Below are 20,380 nucleotides of genomic sequence, written 5' to 3'. Positions count from 1 at the left end.
TTCAATATTGCTTGGATCCATACAATTTTCGAGAAATATTTCTACCACTGATACAAAGTTTGATTGAATTAATTTTATCTTTAAAAATTATTTAACATGATTCATATGGAGGTTTCTCGACATTCTAGTCGAAAAAGTTCATTTCAAAAATTCATATTATAAAAATATGCGTAATTCAAATTAGAAACTACGTATACATGTACTTGTCATGCAAAATAACATATCATTGATTTTAAAATAAATAAACATCGACAAAATCAACTCCCGTCAGTTCTTCAGTACTTTGATTATTAATTGTTGATGAGTAGTTGACTATATGTACACATTAATAAATGGAAATTGTGATTAAGTGAAAAACACAATTTTCGTGGTTGTTTAAATATGATGGACATTAAAAAAAAAAGGGGGGGGGTAGAAAGAACGATGCTAGATGTTAAGACTTACCTTTGCTTGCACAACAAATTTTCCAACATCGTTGACGGTGGAATGGCCATTGAAGCTATAAACATACTCATAGCCCGGTTTGAAGTTTATGAAACGTCCCTCGTTGTTTGGGATGAGGAGGTACAGCACAAAGGCTACCAACGTCCCGACCCTCCAAGCGCCCATGCTAGGGTCACTTCTACTTTCTAGCGATATTTAGCAGTTTTAACAACAATCACAGATATCCTTCACAGATTCCAGTTTATCGCACGAAAAAAAAGAAGATAAAAAAACGCTCTACCATACACGTATTTCAACACTACTACTGTCAATTCTCCATCCCCCCGAAAGCCTTTATAAGTTTACGAAGTCAAAGTTGACTGGTCAGGGCCATTTAAACGAGGAGGCATGATATATAATTCTGTTAACAGTATTGAACACGTTTTAAAAGAAAGTCTTTCATCTGTGACCTAAAGCAGTTTGATGATTTAACTCAGCCTGAATGACGGAGATTTTTTTTTACTTTAAATAATGAACGTTTTCGATTAAAAAGAAAAAAAAATGTCCTTAAGCTATAATTATTTGAAATCACTGTCCCGGAGGGTATGAAATGCGTTAAAGATACAGCAATTATGATATGTTCATACTATATGGAGTTTATTTATGAAATGATTGGTCTTTTTTCCACGTGATATGCAACATTTTAAAATCAAAGAGATTACATATATTTGTAGAATCCAGAGACTCTTCATTTTGTTTACTTTAATAACATTCTCCGATGATCTTGATTAATGAAATATTTAAGCGTAGGATGTTCGTTAAAGTGCCATTGATTCTATAGTATATCGATTTCATTCAGCTTTGCATGCACTGCGTGTATTGTACTTTCTTACACTAAGCTGAGGGCGGTCAAGGAAGAAGCACGTATTTATCTCATGATCTTCAATAAAAAGGTGATACCGGCAAATTGTGCATTTATACTGTCATAAGCAATAATTTAGTTGCGAGCGGAATTTCCAACAAGGAAAGTCCGATGTAAAACATTTTTATTCCACAAAAAACGATGAGTAGAAACCCAAAATTACACACTACGAAAAAGTGATTACGTCTTGTAAAAAAAATTATATAAAATACCGATTTAATGTAAAAATCGAAATTTTATACAGGGGTCTCGATAGTAGTCGCTGATTCCTTTACATTCCATACATAGATACACACGAGCGTACAAGCAACAAGACACTATAAATTTGTTGCTAGGGATATATACATGTACAAGTAATGAAGTTGCCATGGTAACCGAGAAACAAAGATGAAAAACCTTAACTTATAGAATGTTAGCATCATGGTTAAAACTGCTGAAAATTTTAAAATTTGTTAAATCTTTCTCAAATGAGTTACTTATTATAAAACTTCGCTTCTGCGTCAAAGTTTTTACATCAACCATATCACAAAACCTAAAAATAATATAAAACATTGAAATATAAACATGTTGGGGGTCATTCTTGATTTTAGCAATATTTAGTTAAATTTAATGTCCTTGCTGTTTTAAGTGAAAACTGCAGACTTAATTTATTGAAAAATAGATAAATTGTTGATATGAAAATTCAACAGAAGAATTTCACGCAGAATTCACGCAGAAAATCAAAACAAAGCATCTTTATTTTTGTCAAAATTTAACTTCATTTGTTTTCAAGTTAGGAACACGTTTTGTCTTCAACAATTTTTATTAAAGTGTTATGATACGTTTCTGAATAAGATCCAATCAAACACATGTATGGCTCAGAATTATATTTAAACTTTCCTTATTTTATAGTTCGTTACCATAGCAACAGTTTTCAAATTGAGCTTAAAAGTACGTACGCAAATTTATATTTCTTCATATATACATGTAGTATGTTTTTTTTAAATTAAGACCCAGAAAATGACGGATAAAAATGAAACTTGAAATGAGACATTAAAAATTAGCACTATTTGCAGGAATTCAAATAAACCAGTCAAATTCAAGTTCTTTATTCCAATTGACAAATATCTCATAGGTGAACAATGTGTAAATGTGCATATTAAATACAGAAAATTAGCAATATACAAAGGATACATAATCAATTGTGATTATTTACCTAAAGAGTTCGATGCTTGTTTGTATAATATAAATATTCTTCTAAATAATATAAATATTCTTCTAAATTACACAGTTCTTAAGAATTTATTTGAAGTAGATAGTAACTGCATCACTCTATAGACACTTGGTTTTCAAAAAATATCACATTATGCTATCACTAGTTCCATAATGCGTTTATTTTCCGCAATCCATTTGTGCGGTCATTCATTCTCTCATTCATTCATTTGTTCATTCGTTCATTCATTCATGGAAAGTTTTTTCAGTTTTATTGCGCACTATGATTTCACAAAATGAATTATCACTGAATGAAATTGACACACATGTACATATACTTGATTCAATTTATGGGAATCAAGAATTATACTTTATAAAATGAAACGAGAAAACTGATATCAGACTACCTCTTTAAAAACGTTACCTATTTTTTATATATACATATAAAATAACATGAGAAGACTCATAAAAATCTCGAACCTAGGAATTAAGTAGATCGTGACACATAACATTCAAAGGGTGCCGCATTCAATTTTGTTTATTTTTTTATAATGGCACATTGAATTTGAATGGCTAAACAATTTGTCTCTGCACCACTTAATGTTCATCGAAGTTGAAATTGATCAATAGTTCGACAGATCTCGTTCAAGGTTCGGGTTTTTCCAGATGACGATTAGTCTACAACACTTTGGTTACTGAGCTTACATGCATTATTGATGGAACAAAAGATAAAAACTTTTGAAACCATCAAAACTTTGTTGTAATTTATTGAGCGTGTACGGTTGAACGATATATTACAAGTACACCTCATCTCCAAGAGGTAATAAAATATATAATATGTAATTAATGCAAACGATAATCACAAAAGATAACGAGATTGCAGGATAGTTAAACGTACACCTTTTATCATTCATTTTTTTTTTAAATTTCGTTCCCGCTGTGATTTTAACAATTTGTTAAAATCACCGCGAGAACGAAATTTAAAAAAAAAGTGCACCCATGGAGAAGAATTTCACCACTTCATGAAATGGTTTTAAATGCTGGTTGGCAAAAAACTGCCGACATAATTGATTTGCAAGAACTTGTATTTCATTGTATATACTATGGCATGTACTAAAATTGTCAAAATAAAGTTATAAAATCATACTCCTTTTGACCTTTTCGCAAAGAAAATGAATAACTTGTGAGTATTTATTGATTTTTTGGAAATTTATATATCTACATTATACTGATTTCAATGGTAAAGTATGAAAAAAACCTTGGGTTCGATGGTGTAACGGATAGGAACCCATTCTATTCAAGTCCCCGTAGGTTCAAATGTGACCGATCAACCATTGTTCAGCAATGGGTTGTACTACATAGCTAGTCTTCCTAGCAAACTATACTACAAGCTGACAAGGTGTTTTTTTTAAACTTCATTTACATTATCCCATTGATCTTAATTTTTTGTCAAAAGTGATTAATTTACAGTTATTACTCGGACAAAGATAAAAGAGTATTGCCACATACGTCTGCGAGGCAGAACCTTCTGATTGGTTTACTGCTGGTCTTAAATCTACAAACCTATAAAAAATTGTAATTTCTTAGATATAATCACGAAAAGTCACAAAAGTCCGACTCTGAAGATTTCATTTTTACCCCACAAAATCTGTAGAATCCAGGAGCTTCTGGACGCTTCGCCCTCCTGGCCCCACCATGGATTCGCCATGGACCTGCTGCCTATATACAACTGCATGGCGCCCGCTTTAACTCCAAATCCCGGATCCAGAAAGGTAGTAACAAGTGTCTTCAAATTCTCTTGATGTGGAAATTCACGCAAATGTATTGGTTACAAGCTGGGGATATAAGTTTAATATATTCTATATCTGTAGTGCGTTTGATGTAACTGTAATTAAGTATATATGAATATGTAAAAAAACCCACCAAAAATCCCACACAATGCAGAAGAATCAACCGCAAAGGACAAATTAAGTCTGAAATTGGTACCTTATGTCATAGTATATTATTATACTTTCATATTAGATACTGAAATCTGGTTGGTTTAGACGCAGTTGGTAATCCGTTCTATTACCCTCAGCGTTAGCAACGCACTTGGCAACGGGTAACACAACGAATTGTTACATGCGCGTAATACAGACGTTGCTAAATGACAGAAAAAAACATTTTTGCTTGTATTTGCTATCTCATTGTGTGTTTTTTCCCGTACTATATAAACCTTTAGACGAAATACTTTAGATTTAAACATTTATGCAAGAGGCCATCTATAGAAATTAAAGGAGTGGATTTAAAGAGCTTTCCCCCCATCGTTCTTAGATTACAAAAACACAATTATTTAAGTGGTTGGTAATTGAATAAAGACACCATTTGTCAATTAATTTTATCAGTAAATATGCAGAAATGTAGGTGTTCTCATTATGTGTTTCTAAAGACCCACCCCCCCCCCAAAAAAAAAAAAACCAAAAAAAACCCACATACACACACACACACACAAAACAACCACTATATCATCAAAGGTACATGTGCTTATTCTGTTCGAATCAACTTATATCATAATTAATATGCAATCGATTTATATTCGGTCTACAGATTTTTGCGACATCCATAATATTTGTACGGTAAATCAAACATTCATTGAGTACAAAAGTCTATCATGATACATGTAAATGCGCATTTCAGAATCTGTAAATCTTTTTAAAACTATTTTTTAAAAGCGCAATTGGAAAAGTGCACACGTTCTTTAGATATTGCAGAAAGGAAAAAGTGCGAAAGAGAATAAAGGAATATTACAAAATTTTGAAATTGGCAATACTATGAATTATAATTACATATACTTGTATAAAAACAGATATAGAAATCAAATCTACAACCGACGTGGCAAAATGTGCAGCCATTTAAAATGAGATTCCCAAATTTCAACATTTAACAAAAAAGCAAAGAAAAGTTTCAACACAAGTTATCACATGTATGCATCTGTGAAAAATACAACAATCAGCAAGAGTGCAAAAAAATTAATACATAAAAAATTGAAATATAAATTTAAAACTTAAACGAACAACCAGCTGAAAAGTAAAGGTATTATCATTTAAATCAGAAAGTAGAAAACTAAATATGGATTTTACCATGTAAGAATTTTACGTTGAAACCCTTTGCATTGCTTAAAAAAGCTATTGGTGAACGTTTAGGGTTCTGTCATGTTGTAAATTTTAAATTTACCGGTTAGCATTAAAGTTGTCATGTTGTAAATTTTGTATTTACTGCCACCCGGTATTTCAAAATTTACAACACGACAGTTCCGCAAAGAAATATTAACATTTATATGCGCTTTTGGTTTTCTGTTCTAAAAATCTGAAGAGCACAAAAGCATGTATGTACCAGTAAAGAGCCATAGCAATAATTAATGTGACTTCTTTTTTTTATTTCTAATAAATGCATTTGGCTAAAACTGGTTGAAATAAAGATGCCAATATTTTACATGATATGACAACATGCCTAGAGGGGTGTCAAAGTTCGGTGAGGATTGACTCCCTAACATTGCCTACCTTGATTGTAAACGCAAACGTTCTAGATCTGTTCGAGGTACGATCTATCACCTACAATTTATACCGAATTCATTTTATAAAAAAAAATAATTCAAAGAAATATAGATTCGTTGTTACTTCAAACGAGACTTGGATGCAACAAAATACAAAATATCTTTTTGACTTCATTTTTAATGCCTGTAGAAATCGATAAACTTCAAATTGGCGAATAAGAGAAAGGCAGAACTCAACTGCATTTCAACGCGCACTAGTTTAACAAAGAATCGAATAACTCTACAATCGCAGTACGAGCGTGTCATAAATAAATCAACAAAGTAATATACATGTACTTAATAATATTTCAGTGAACTTAATTTAAATCTTTTGATTTGGTCTGAGCATTTAAAGAAACACAGATGAAACATTGAAACGTGTTAAATGTTAAAACCAAATATTGATATTTGAATTGTTTTCATCAAAAAACCTGTTTAGCTCTGATTATCACCTGAACCATATAGTCATTGCAAAGGATAAAACTTATCCTTTATCCATGGCCTGGGTGCATATAGTTTATTAAAACTGAACGCCACTGTCAGTGACGAAGCAATAAATACCATTATTTATACTCAAACAATCGCACCAGGGTTAAATGGATACATCTAGTTGTTGTTCAACCCATGGGCCCATTTCTCGAAAAGAGTAAGATTAGTTTGACCCAGATGCTGATTTTACAACCAGGGGAAACTTATTCGGGACTAATCTTTGTCTTGCTCGAACATTTTTTTTGCACATACATTGTAAATGATTTTAAAATGAGGCCGAGGGAGACGAAAAAAATTGGAAAGAGACGCCACAACAGACAAAACTTCAAATAGGTGTACCAATCGTTTAACAATTGGACTTAATTAAAAAATTCAATTCAAGATGAAATCATTGCAATTAATGATGGGATTATATCAATTAGATTTTTGTTCAGCTTATTTTCCCAATAAAGTTAAAATGAAATAAAACTTAAAATTATTGCATAAACAGGTCCATTAAAATGACTGAAATTACACGTGCAATCAGTTTTCATTTTTGTAAGTTTAATCTAAAAAGACAGCAATACTGATGGGCCTAATGGCACAAAGTTAAAATAGATAGCGCTTCAAGAAAACTGCGTTCGTGTCGCATATTTTTTTTCAGAAATTAAATTCATAATTCATAAATATAAATATATGATCTTCTACATTAAAACTTTTACCATTATGAATCTTTCAAATTCAAAACATGAAGAAAATTAAACACTTCATTTTTTTTTAATTGTTGATTTAAACTCAAAGGTTGCGATCGGTATTGAGAAAAGTTGTTATTTTTTATAAGCTTGAAAGGCTGTCTTTCTTTTGACGAGTTTTTTAAATGTAGATGTCTTTGCATGGTACTAAGCACGTAGAAATATTTCCACAATCCTAGACTGTAACTTCCGCCTTCTTTTAATCAGAATCCCTACCACCTTAAAATTAATTAAAACATTTATGATATACGATGTATCAATCTTCAACCTCCGGGGACAAAGAAAAAAAATTGGAAGTAGACTAACCAACCTCCGGATCAGAAACCATTGGCTAGCGAAGACAGATACGAACCACCTTTTGGGGTAGAGTTAAGAGAAAAATCCTGAAGAACGGAACCAAGCTCGACAGGTGAACAATAAAAACTGAAAACTATGGGTCATTGGTTAGTATATCGCACATTTCTTTTTCGATAGAATAAGGTAGAACCATTTTAACAGGAGCTTGGACTTTGGGTAGTTGTGTCGAACAGCAATGTGACGTACGCCTGTCTATTTCATTGTAGCCCACTCAGTCATGTCTCTTTGAAATCAACAAGATTTGTCTGGCCCTTGAGCTAAGGCTACGCAGTAGGTGTATATTTCGCTTGAAATCAGCGTCATTTTAACTTGTTTTGACGCAAGAAATAGATAGTTACATCCTACTAAAAGTCCAAGGCCTTGTTAAAATGGTTCTAATTGTTATATTTTTGTATTTTACATAAGCGCAAAATCTAATTTTATTAGCATTTTTTAAAATGATTTGTAAGAATTCCAAATAATACAAAAATTGTTTTGACCTAGCCATTTATTACAAAGCTTGGCACGTTTTCCGACTTCAAAGCTATATGTATATATGATAGATGACGATGATTTCAAATAAATATAAAATCTACCTTAAGTAATAAGATTTGATTTTTTTTAATTAAGCTGTTCATTTTTGTTTTAAGAACAAATTTGCAATGCGGAGTACTCCTCAAAGAGAATGATTCCATTTGAAAACGGCCATGACCATGCACCCAGAAATCTTGAAGTTCAGCAAAAATTGAGGTCGCCTGTTCTCGGATTGCGTTTCGAAAAACCCCATGTCGTGGGAGTCGTTCATCCATTTAAAAAATGGAGAAATGAAAGAAATCGAAATGCGATGAAGGACGTTTGCAACCAAGCATTGAAAGAAAAACAAATTAAAGATTTTGTAGTTGGCTGTTTTGATCAATACATAAGCAGATATACTTTCACCTGTTAAATGTATTTTGATACGGTATATTGGTTTTTGCGCTTCATTGATTATTCAAGATTATTATTAAGAAATGTTCTATTGGATTCAATTCATTGCAGGTTGACGTAAATTTAACTAAACGGAACCGTAACTCTGTTAATTTTGCTTCGTAGGTGAAACGAATTGTAGAAATGTGCTTCTCTTCTGTATTAATTAAATTGATATAATTCTCTTTTTTAATGTTGGGGCGATAATGGTTATGTTGTCATAATGACGATTCTGCCTACGGAAACCTTTAAACTTGAACACATTATATTTATTATGATCACTTTTCAATGTAACTTTATGATTTAAAAAAACCCCAATACATTCTTAATTCTTTTAAAATCAGTAAGTGTTTGGTAAAAGAAAAGCCGATATAAATTTTAATTCTTTTAAAATCAATAAGTATTGAAGAAAAAAAAACAAACCGCTTGACATTAAAGTTATATATCTTTTCCAGCCTCTCTCATGTTTGATCTAAAATATTCTTAGCAAAAGAAGGCACCATTAATGATAAAGATATGTACACGGACCAACAAACGATAGACAACAAACTGTGTTTGATATCATGTTACATGTATGTCTGAATGAAGCTCCATGGTGTAATGGTCAGCATTCTGGACTTTGAATCCAGCGATCCGAGAGTTAAAATCTCGATATGGAACCTGTTAAAAAGCTTTTTCTGCACATGACTCAAATTTGATTAAAAAAAATTATCTGTATCTGTGTAAAATAGTCATTTTTAAAATATTTTTAGACACTGATTACATTCGTTTAAAAGTTGTTTTTGCAAGTTCAGCTAATACCACTTGTGTTGAATATTTTTTACAAACACTCCAAAAATCTCAATTAGAGTTATCTTTCTTATAATAGGGGACATTTCACAATTTTATCAAAAGAGACGCAAGTATTTGATTCATTGCATACGTTCTGAATGGGCCACAATTTGAGGTTGAAGTTACAGGAAAAATACTCATGTTTGGGTTATGTACAATTTTACGAAACTGGCTTTAAAATAATGGGTCCGTTAAAAAAATTACTGGCCAGTGTGGGGGTCGAACCCACGACATTCGCGTTATTAGCACGACGCACTAACCGACTGAGCTAACCGGCCGATGACCATAAAAGAAAACGCACTATATATCACTTAACAATTAAAATTTTAAGATATTCATTTCATCACCCCAGTAAAAATTTTCAGCATGTCTTGTACATGATATTTCAATAGAATATGTATAGTATTGTTCGTTAAATGAAATTGTGTAGGATGACAAGGGGAAATTTAATGATGTTATCTTATTTATTTAAACAATAAAATGCTTTCTTTGGTGATATGAAGGTGGCGACATGAAGATGGCGATAAAATACATTTTTAAGAAAACCACTAATAAAATAGTTCGTTTACTCTTATCCCAATGCACGTTCTGGGGTGTATCCATTAGGGGGGGGGGTGTACATTTACGTGGTTGTTCAATTCCTCCCATTTAACCATTCTTATGTGTACGAAGTTTGATAAACATACAAGTCATGCATGCGAGGGTTTTGTTTAAATTTTGCTCACAAGGCTGAAATGGACATACATACACACACAAGTACGTACGTAAGTACGTCACACACACCAACCCACCCAATGACCCACACCAGCATTGCTATATCCCCTTTGCAACAAGTTGCGCGAGGGAATAAAAGCAGCCAAATCGTCTTCATCAGTGTTCATTGAGAATTTGAGTCTGACATCATCATGACTATTCTGTGCAGTCCGTGATTTTTCTCAGGTCGCTGTAGGTTTCGGCCAATTGATAAACAGGGCGTGTAGTTAAATATAGAGCTTTGAAATAACGATAACTTTCCGTAAAAAACAGAGGGAAACATACTCGGTAGATGTCAATATATCAATTTGTAATTGCAAGGTATGTACTTTTTAAATGCATTTGCATTAGGAATGAAGTTTTTACAATCAAGCCACTGTGAAAAAAAATAAGTAAAATTATTTTTTCATCAATAAATACACAATGTGCATCGTATAATCATAAAAAATAGTTTAAATTCATATTATTTTAAATGAATAATACAAAAAAACCCTCAAAAGCTCAATTGTAGTTTGGTAACTACAAATGAAGGTTGTATATAAATCTAAACTGCCATTAAGAATAGATATAATCCAAAAAGAAGTATATTAAAGGTAATTAAATTGCTGCATAAAACACCTCTTTGTTGAGCGTATATAGGACATTTAAGAAAAGAATAAATAGATATTTCCTTTGAATTCTAACCCACAATATAAACAAAGGCCATCCTTTGCAATTTAAGAATTACTTCTTTTTCCATAGTTGACATGACCAAAAAAATTTAATACTATCTGGCAATTTTGTTAGATTGCTTCGCATTACAATAGTTTTATTCCGTCTACAATACAGTTCTGGAAAAATCTTCGATATTCCCCAATAAGATATTTATGCATTTTAAAGTCAGAACTGAAAAAATAATATTACCAACGTTAACAAACTCTTCAATTTTGGAAATAAGGAAAAAAACAAACATTTTTTTGGTCATGTCAACCATGGAAAAGGAAGGAATAAAAAGACCTCATATAATGAATATATTACCAAATATAATGAGGAGAACACTGCGTATAATGTTAAATCCCCATATAAGACAGTCCCGGCGTTCCATATAGTTGCCCTACACTTCTTTACAAACTCCAGCATTTGTTTACATAGCAACTACTCGGGGTTTTCCGACAATTTAGCGAAAAGTAATGAGCTACATATATGCATGGAAGTACGTAATGGTGTAAACAAAACATAAATAAAGTCGAGAGGGAAGTGACTGCTTGGTCAGTAAATTCTAGGCTGAAACAATGAGCAATGAAGGTGGCAATAACATGGTAAGTTTCATTAAACTGTGTAAGATATTCATCTAATTCTATTTTATTCATCTTCATTTGATATCATAAGTATATTGACCTTGAAATAAAAAAAGAATGAAGTGCACATGGGTTGTATTTTTACGGTTTGAAAGTATGCAATTTTACATATTAAAGTAGACTGGATAAAAACATATCTTTTTATAATCAGAAACATGACTACGCACGCGTAAAGGTTTATAAAACTTGCGAATAATTTTATAAACGACAATTTTTCAATATTTCATAATCTTTGTGAACGAAAATTGAAAGAAAAGAAATCTGGAATGAATTAATTCCCGTTTTACTTTCCAATGTTTATGTGGGCAAAAGGGGAAAAATAAATAGCTTCAGCTTATTTTTAGAAATAAGATTTTTAGTTTAATCGATTTTTTAAGTATTAGAAATTGGTATTGCGATAATGAACGAAAAATGATGCCTTTTGAACCTGAGACATAATCTTTGATTAAAATGATAGCATGTTATTAAGTTTAAATACTTAATTATATCATGTCCCCTTATCCCTCAAGTAGAGTTTGATTTCTGAAAATCTATAAACTTAGGTTTACATTTCATTCTTCGGATAAATAATTCAAACACATATTTATGTTTCTGATATGAAAATCACCAAAGCATGAAAACAATACACTGCATTAAATAATTTAGGCCAGAGCATGGTAAAATCTATCAAAAAACCCTTCGGGCTTTACTGGATTTGACCACGCCCCAAACAAATTTTTCAATTCATAATACTCACAGAATGATTCCTTATTCACGCATTATCACCGGCGTGAGATCAGTTTTGCCTGGTGTGAGATTTTTCTGTCTTGCACTGTGTATCACTACGCCGTTTAAAACGTAAACAAACGTTGTCTGCTGTAGGGAAATGCAAAATGGTGCATTGAGATTATCCATTAAGTAATTGTGTTGCTTAATTAATTAATATTTACAATTTATCATATTTTTAATTTAAAAACTGTCGTTTGCTCTCATTTTGACTTGCACTATTTGAAGCACGCGGAGGGATAAACCGAAAATAATCTTTTGAAAGTCATAACAGATAGTAGTCAAACATCATTTTTTAAGGTGAGAAAAATAATCAATCATTATATATTAAGGCGAGAAAAATAATCAATCATTATATACTCGTGTGGGATAGTGAAATTCCACCTCTGTGCCAAGATTCACGGTCTAGGACTCGGCAAAGCCTCGTCCTAGACCGTGAATCTTGTCCCCTCGGTGGAATTTCACTATCCTACACTCGTAATAATGAATGATTCTATTATTCCTAAATAATTGTAATATGTACCTCATATACCATGCGTCTGGTTTTGAAAGAATAAGGAATTGAAAAGAATATGTCCAAGTTCTACTGAATGCAAGTGAAAACATCGGAAGTATTTATTTTATAGCCGTACGACAGTGGATATCAAAATCAAGTAATCACAGGAGCTTATGACTCACCATATTTAGTTCTGATACACGCATCGGCAATCCTTCTCTTGACGAGTTTAAGAGGAAAGGGGGGGGGGGGGGTGTGACTTAAATCAGACCGATGTATCACTCAGTAAGCTTTTCAACAATTTATCCAGCTGATGTGCATGTTTGTTTTCATTCAAACTGTCAGTTGAGTCATCAGAACATATATTCACCTCTGCGCATCAGAATAAACTTTGTCAAGACCGATAAATGAAAAAGAACGCAAAATCAAATTAAACACATCTGCTGTTGCAAGTATCAATACGTAAAAATGAGGCAAGCAGACTTGCCTGCAATAAAAAAAAATAAGAGAGAAGATCGTCATATATTTGTAACCGACAAGGAAATAGTTTACTAGACTTTTTATTTTACTGGAGTCACACATTTCACTTCCCTACTATTGTATGTGTGCTGGCCTTTAGGCCAAGTGTAGGTGTATGATCCAATCAAAGTGTGTTCATGCATGTTGCAATATACAGTATCCGAAATCGACGGCATCGGTATGCTTTTTTTCAATCAAATAAAATTTTACACCGATAAATTATTCATTGAGTTTCACAATACTAAACAATGTTAAGAAAAAGTGATATATTTTTAGTATTCGGAGATCGAATGCATCTATTCTATTATTCTCTTTTGAGAAGTGGACAGGCATAGCCTACATCCACTTCTCTTCGCAAACCCTCATATTTTGATTCTGGAAAACGTGTAAATGTCGGAACCAAAGACGGTTTACACTTCGACCCATGTTTCGACTCCAGTTTCACTGAATTTTCGTAACAGGCCTAGCATTTCTACATTTTAAACATAAATGCATCCATATATCACAAACAAATCACCACTTACCCGCTTTCAAATCATTTTCTCAACCTCTACATTCCGGGTTTAAATTATGAGATCACTCGCTATAGGTGTTTTAAAAAGTAGAAATTTTAGAGTCGGAAAAAACGGAAAATAGTGACCCGATTATAGACTTTAGATTAAAGGTATTTTTCTTAAAATTTACAGAGCTATATAGAACGGTTTTACAATTCAAGACAAGTTAACAAAATGCATACGATAGAATAAGTAACATTGTCACATAAAACAATGAAAACTCTTTATTTTAATCTTTCTTGTATGCTTTATTAATCAATGTTCGTTTTATTGTTAAAAATAGATGTAGAACAAAGTTTGTCACCATAAAAGATGGTTAAAAAGGGAAGAAATACCACTTTGTAATTATTTGACTCAGTATTTGTTTGTATGTTGTAAGATTAAGTTGATTCAGTTACGTTTTCGATATTATTGTCTTAAATAGGTTTCCAAGTTTATCCGAAACATAAACATTTAATCTGCGTTGACCTAGATAAACAGTGTGATACACAAAATTTAAACCCGGGATGTAGAAGTTGCGAAAATGATTTGACAGCGGGTTTGTGTTGATTTTTTTGTGATATATGGATGCAATAATGTTTAAAATGTAAAAATAGTAGGTCTGTTACTAAAATTCAGGGAAACTGGAGTCAAAACATGAGTCGAAGTGTAAACCGTCTTTGGTTCCGACATTTACACGTTTTCCAGAATCAAAATATGAGGGTTTGCGGAGAGAAGTGGATGTAGGCTATGCCTGTCTACTTCTCAAAAGAGAATACTATTCTATGTGTTTCAAAACAAAGTTGTCTATGTTTTTGTGAAGAGTAGCTTTTCTACTAATTGAATGCTATTTTAATTTAAGATAAAAGTGCACGTTCTGAATAAAAGTAGTGAAATAAACTATTTAATAAACTAAACAGCTTTAAACTTGTAAAAATGTTGATGTATAGACTAATATCTTAAGCAAATGTGTAAAGATACAGTCACTTTTTTTTCTTAAAAGATATAAAAATGAGGAGAACATTAAAGCATTACATGCTTAATTGTAAGGAAATCAATGGACGTAAAGTCAATAGGAAGCTCGATAAATACGTTTACCTTCAGTGAGTGGTGACGCGACAAAACTTTAATCATTGTTTTTTCATAAACGCGTGTAAAGCACACAATAAATTCACGGGCGAACAAAGCAAATTGAAATGCTGTAAAAATTTTGACATTTCTTTTTTACTTTAAAGGAAAATCGGCACCAGAAATTAACCACAAGCACCTTACTTGATCCCAAGTTTCTGCAAAGACCACCATCACATAGATCTATAACAAGGTCACTAAGCGAGTCATCTAGCATAGCTACTGTAGACCTACAAAGTGACGCATCGACGGAGCCACTGATAGAAGAACCCGAGTCATTTGATACAGACACAGAAAATATCTGCGAACCTGAACAACAAACTCCGGAAAAATGTCAAGTTCAATGCATCGAATGTGTAAAAGCTATTCCAGTTTTCTCGTGTAATGACATAGAAGCCGGTGACCACGTGGTTTTCAGTGGAGCCGTATACGACCATCATGGGATAATCATTTCGAAATTAGACGATGGAGTAACGTTCGAGATAATAGAAGCAACTAACACTATTTCTGGAGCTGTATTGGGGGTGTCAAAGTTTTTCGGAGGCAAAGCAGAAATCAAAAGTTCCTTTAAGAAATTTGATTTCGAAGGAGAAAAGATTTGCGTAGTCGTGTACAGACACCGTTTTTCAAAAAAGGAAACCGTTCGACGTGCCACTGGCTTTTACAATAACAAAGAAGAAAGTGGAAATTATAAATATGACTTGTTTGATAACAACTGTGAACATTTTGCTACATACTGCGTCACTGGACAAAATGTCAGCGTGCAGGTGTCCAAGTTTAGACTAACGTGGACACTTTTTTGGAGCAGTGGATTTGTCGGAATAAGCGATGAATTAAAAAGAAATGAAAAAGAGTATGAAAATGACATAATTTGCAAAGACTGTTATGAAATGAATAAAAAGCTTCTTGGCGTCGGTGTTAAACCGATAGTATCAGAAGGAGATGTTCAGAAAGGAGACATCATCCGGTACTCGTATTGGAATTTATGGCATGACGCCGTTGTTCTTGAGGTAAGCAAGAAAACAAAAAAGGCAGTTGTTTGTTCCATTGCACACTACGCCTTCTGTGGAATATTTTCTCATCGAACAATCATAGAGGAGAGAAAAGAAATTCAACTGAACGGACAGTGTTCCAAACTTGACTATGATCTGCCTCAATATGATGTGTATGAACCCGAGGAAGTTGTTAGGCGGGCACGAAAGAGACTTGGGGAACAGTTGTTTGTTTTCTTTTCCAATGATTCCAGTCACTTTGCCAGATGGTGCAAGCTGAAACTCCGGAGATCGTAAAATTGCCATCCGGTCTAATGTCATTCATTGAAAAATGTTTGTATTATTTCATGATGCCTTTGATCTTAATGAAAAATGAGGGAGCTGTTCAAAGCAACTAATTTGAATTACCCTTTGTTAGAATTTTTAAAATTTATTCTTATTGTATTACCAACTATTTTTATACAACAAAACAATTAAGGTGGTCCAATACAACTTCAGATAAGGATTTATTTTGTAAACTTTTTAGATTTTCCTTTCATGAAGATGTTTTCTTTTTTGATAACTTGAGTTTTCATTTAAACATTTTGTTTGATTCATTTCAAAACATTTTCTCCTAGTTTTAAAAAACGTGGTGTTAATAAAAATGCTCGATATAATTCTTTAAAGTTTGTTGATTTTTAAAAAGTTGTCCAGTTGTTTCCAAGAAGCAATTAAGATATGTATAAGTTGTTACATATGCCATTATCAAGTATTTTAAGATACAACATTTGAATTGATTTGTAAGAATGATTTAAATGCAAATAATAATCACAAACTGTATAAATATTCCAAAATTAGCTTCAAAATGTTTAAACATATCTCTTTTTTCACCTTAAAATGCAGGCTCGTCCTTCTCCTACATGCAGAAGAGTAGATCAAGATATCTGTATTTTTGACTTCCAAGCCTCATAATAAAGTACAAATGAGTCAAATTGATAGCACTTTAAAAGCATTTGTGTTCAACGCATATTACTTTCCATATAATTGATAAAACGCCGTTAGATTGATTTACTATAATTATTTTTCGTAGAAGGATTTTAAAAAATCTATGTCTTTGGCGGATATTACATTATAAAAATAGTCCAAGGATGCAAAGCTTAATCATGCTTAACCATTTTAATTCATTATGTAAGCTACTTGTTTGGGGTAACACAGCTACGCAAATGTTACTAAAATCTTTTAATACTAGTAATGATTACACTAGGTTGATTTGACAAGTATTTTATCATCATAAATAAATAGGCAAGTGCATATATTCATCACCGATTAGATACTAGTACTAGTATAACACCATTCATGATAAAGTTGTGTATACGGCCCACAAGCGAAAGACAAAAAACTGTTTGATATCATGTTATGTCGGAATGAAGTTCCAAGATGTTATGGTCAGCATTATGGATTTTGAATCCAGCGATCTGCGTGTTTAAATCTCATTGGAACTATTTTAAGATTTTTTTCTGCATCTGAGTCAAATTTAATGAAAAACTATCCGTATCTGTGTACAATAAGCCTTAGGGTGCAGTGTTTTTTCTTTCTTTCTATACACTGATTATTCTCTTTTGAAAGTTTTCAAATAATAACTTTAATAAGTTATAATAACACACTTTAAATGTTGAATACTTATAAAAATCACTCCGAAAATTACACTTAAAGTTAGCTTTCTTATTATGATGTGCATTTCACAAATATTATGAAGAAGTGACGCAAGTATTCGTTCGAGATACATGTTATGTACAATTTTACGAAAATCTTCTTTTAAGGTGAAATAACACACCTGGAAAAAGTCCCTCAAATTAACAGGAAATTTTTTGATTATGAAAGATATAAGGATAAATAAACTGTACAAATGTCAAATAAGCGAAAAATTTGCAGTTTGGGGATAAAAAATTAATATCTAAAACAATTATTCCAGTAAGTAACAACAAAAATATACGGATCACAAGTCAGACACATTATCCACTCGGCTATGGAGTAAATTAAATGTTTCAGTCCATAAAATCCTTTTAATAAAACGAAATGTCGTTTCGATTAGTGGTCAGCCATTTTGTGATGATGTGTTATTCTACCTTAACATAGTTTTATAGAGATATACTGGCTTTCAAAAATGGGTCCGTAAAAAAGTTACTGGCCAGTGTGGAGGTCGAACCCACGACATTCGCGTTATTAGCACGACGCTCTAACCGACTGAGCTAACCGGCCGATGTCAATATTTTTATATTATCTATCTATCTGAATAATAAACATAAGATATAGTATTGTTAGTTTACAAAGTAATATTTGTGTGCGAAAGACAAGGGAAAAATAAATGGTGTTATCTTATAGGTTTACCATATCGACATTGTATTTATTTCAGTTGTTATTACAAGGTATTTTTATGCATACATTTACAAATATTTAATACTATGTAATGGTTATTAATAATAATAATAGTTTAAATTTATATCATATTTAATAAATAATACAAAAACCCTTCAAATGCTTAATTGTAGTTTGGTAACTACAAAGCAGGTTGTATATAAATCTAAACTGCCATTAAAAATAGATATAATATAAAATAGTAAACCAATGTCATTAAATTGCTGCATAAAAATATCTCTTTGTTGAGTGTATATTGGGCATTTAAGAATAAATATATAAGAATAAACAAATAGATATTTCCTTTGGATTCAAACTCACAATATAAACATAGGCCATCTTCGGTCAGAAATCATTGAATAAGCGAGCAATTTAAAAATTACTTCCTTAACTATAAATATGACTTGTTTGATAACAGCTGTGAGCATTTTGCTACATACTGCGTCACCGGACAAAATTTCAGCGTGCAGGTGTCTAAGTTTAGACTAACGTGGAAGCTTTTTGGAGCAGTGGATTTGTCGGGGTCGGCGATGAACTAGAAAGAATTATAAGAGAGTTCAGAAATGATAATTTGCAACGATTGTTATGAAATGAATAAAAATCTCCTTGGCGTTAGTGTTAAACCGATAGTACCAGAAGGAGATGTTCAGAAAGGAGACATCATCCGGTACTCGTGTTGGAATTTATGGCATGACGCCGTTGTTCTTGATGTGAGCAAAAGAAATAAAAAAAAAGCAGTTCTTTGTTCCATTGCACACTACGCCTTTTGTGGAATATTTTCTCATCGAACAATCTTATAGGAGTGAAAAGAAATTCAACAGAACGGGCAGTGTTTCAAACTTGACTATGTTCCGCCTTAATATGATGTGTATGAACCCGAGGAAGTTGTTAGGCGGGCACGAAAGAGACTTGGGGAACAGTTGTTTGTGGGTTTTTTTCCAATGATTCCAGTCACTTTGCTAGATGGTGCAAGCTGAAACTTCGGAGATCGTAAAAATTGTCATCAGGTCTAATGTCATTCATTGAAAAATGACTGCATTATTTAATTATGCTTTTGTACTCAATAAGAAATGAGGGAGCTGTTGAAAGTAACCAATGGGAATTACTCTTTGTTTGATTTTTTTTTAAATTATTCTTATTTTTTTAATATATATTTTTATTTAGCAAAAAAGTTAATGTGGTCCAATACAACTGTAGAAAAGGGTTTACTTTTATTTTGTAAACTTTTCTAATTCTCCTTTCGTGAAAATGTTTCATTTTTGGTTACTTTAAATTTTGATGCAATATTTGTTTAATTCTTTCCGAAACAATTTTTCTACTTTAAACAACATTTGTTGTTTTTTTTTTAAATGCTCAATATAATTCCATAATGTACGTTGGTTTTTAAAAAAAAAATTTCAGATGTTTCCAAGAAGCAATTGAAACATGTATAAATTGACATTATCAAGTATATTAAGATACAACATTTTCCTCTGGATTGGTTTGTAAGGATGATTTAAGGTGGCTCTATACACCCACAGTTTATTCCAATTTTCAATAGAAGACCACAAAACATATACTTATCATATATTAAAATGATGATAGGGATACTATAGGTATTTTTAAAGAATTTTTTAATGTTTTTTCGAGAGTTTGTAAAATAATTTTTAAAAACTTAACTATTAACAAATTGAGAGAAATTTTTTTGACAGATGATGGATATTTCCTTCGGACACCTTAAAAAAATATAACACTTCTTAACATTCAAAAAACTTATTATTGCAATTTTTTTAGTATTTCCCCAAAACATAATTTTTCATATTTTCTTACTCTGTTGACAAATCATCTGAAAAAGCTGCTTGATGTTATAAGAAAATGTATTTCAATAAATGTGACATAAAAAAATTGAATGAAATAATTGCAAATAAACACAAAAAATATTTGAAATTTTAGTTGGTGTGAAAGTTCCTCAGTTAAGAGTTATCCTTCATAAGTCCCAAGGCCCAAACACCTTGGGGACTTTT

The 20,380-nt window shown here is 32.0% G+C and overlaps 2 protein-coding genes and 2 non-coding genes across 4 annotated transcripts in view; 1 reads left to right on the top strand and 3 right to left on the bottom strand.

Annotated features, from left to right (window-relative positions):
- Positions 1-901, bottom strand: part of LOC136273434 (uncharacterized) — a 44,571-nt gene extending 43,670 nt beyond the window's left edge. Inside the window, exon 1 of the mRNA XM_066077840.1 lies at positions 445-901. Coding sequence (XP_065933912.1) covers positions 445-609 — 165 coding nt within the window. The 5' untranslated portion in view covers positions 610-901. The remainder of the gene's footprint in view (positions 1-444) is intronic.
- Positions 902-9,664: 8,763 nt separating this feature from the next.
- On the bottom strand, positions 9,665-9,738 carry Trnai-aau (transfer RNA isoleucine (anticodon AAU)). The gene has a single exon. It is a non-coding gene; the product is annotated as a tRNA-Ile (tRNA).
- A 1,638-nt stretch (positions 9,739-11,376) lies between these two features.
- On the top strand, positions 11,377-16,958 carry LOC105325359 (uncharacterized). Its single transcript, XM_011424880.4, has 2 exons — positions 11,377-11,511; positions 15,099-16,958. The coding sequence occupies exons 1-2, from the start codon at positions 11,485-11,487 to the stop codon at positions 16,278-16,280; spliced, it is 1,209 nt and encodes a 402-aa protein (XP_011423182.3). The 5' UTR covers positions 11,377-11,484; the 3' UTR covers positions 16,281-16,958.
- A 1,189-nt stretch (positions 16,959-18,147) lies between these two features.
- Trnai-aau (transfer RNA isoleucine (anticodon AAU)) lies at positions 18,148-18,221 on the bottom strand. Its single transcript has one exon. It is a non-coding gene; the product is annotated as a tRNA-Ile (tRNA).
- Positions 18,222-20,380: the final 2,159 nt, after the last annotated feature.

Source organism: Magallana gigas, chromosome 3 (genome assembly GCF_963853765.1).
Source record: "Magallana gigas chromosome 3, xbMagGiga1.1, whole genome shotgun sequence".
In the NCBI taxonomy this organism is placed as follows: domain Eukaryota; kingdom Metazoa; phylum Mollusca; class Bivalvia; order Ostreida; family Ostreidae; genus Magallana; species Magallana gigas.
The sequence above is the reverse complement of the archived record's forward strand: the minus strand, read 5'-3'. Positions and strand labels throughout refer to the sequence as shown.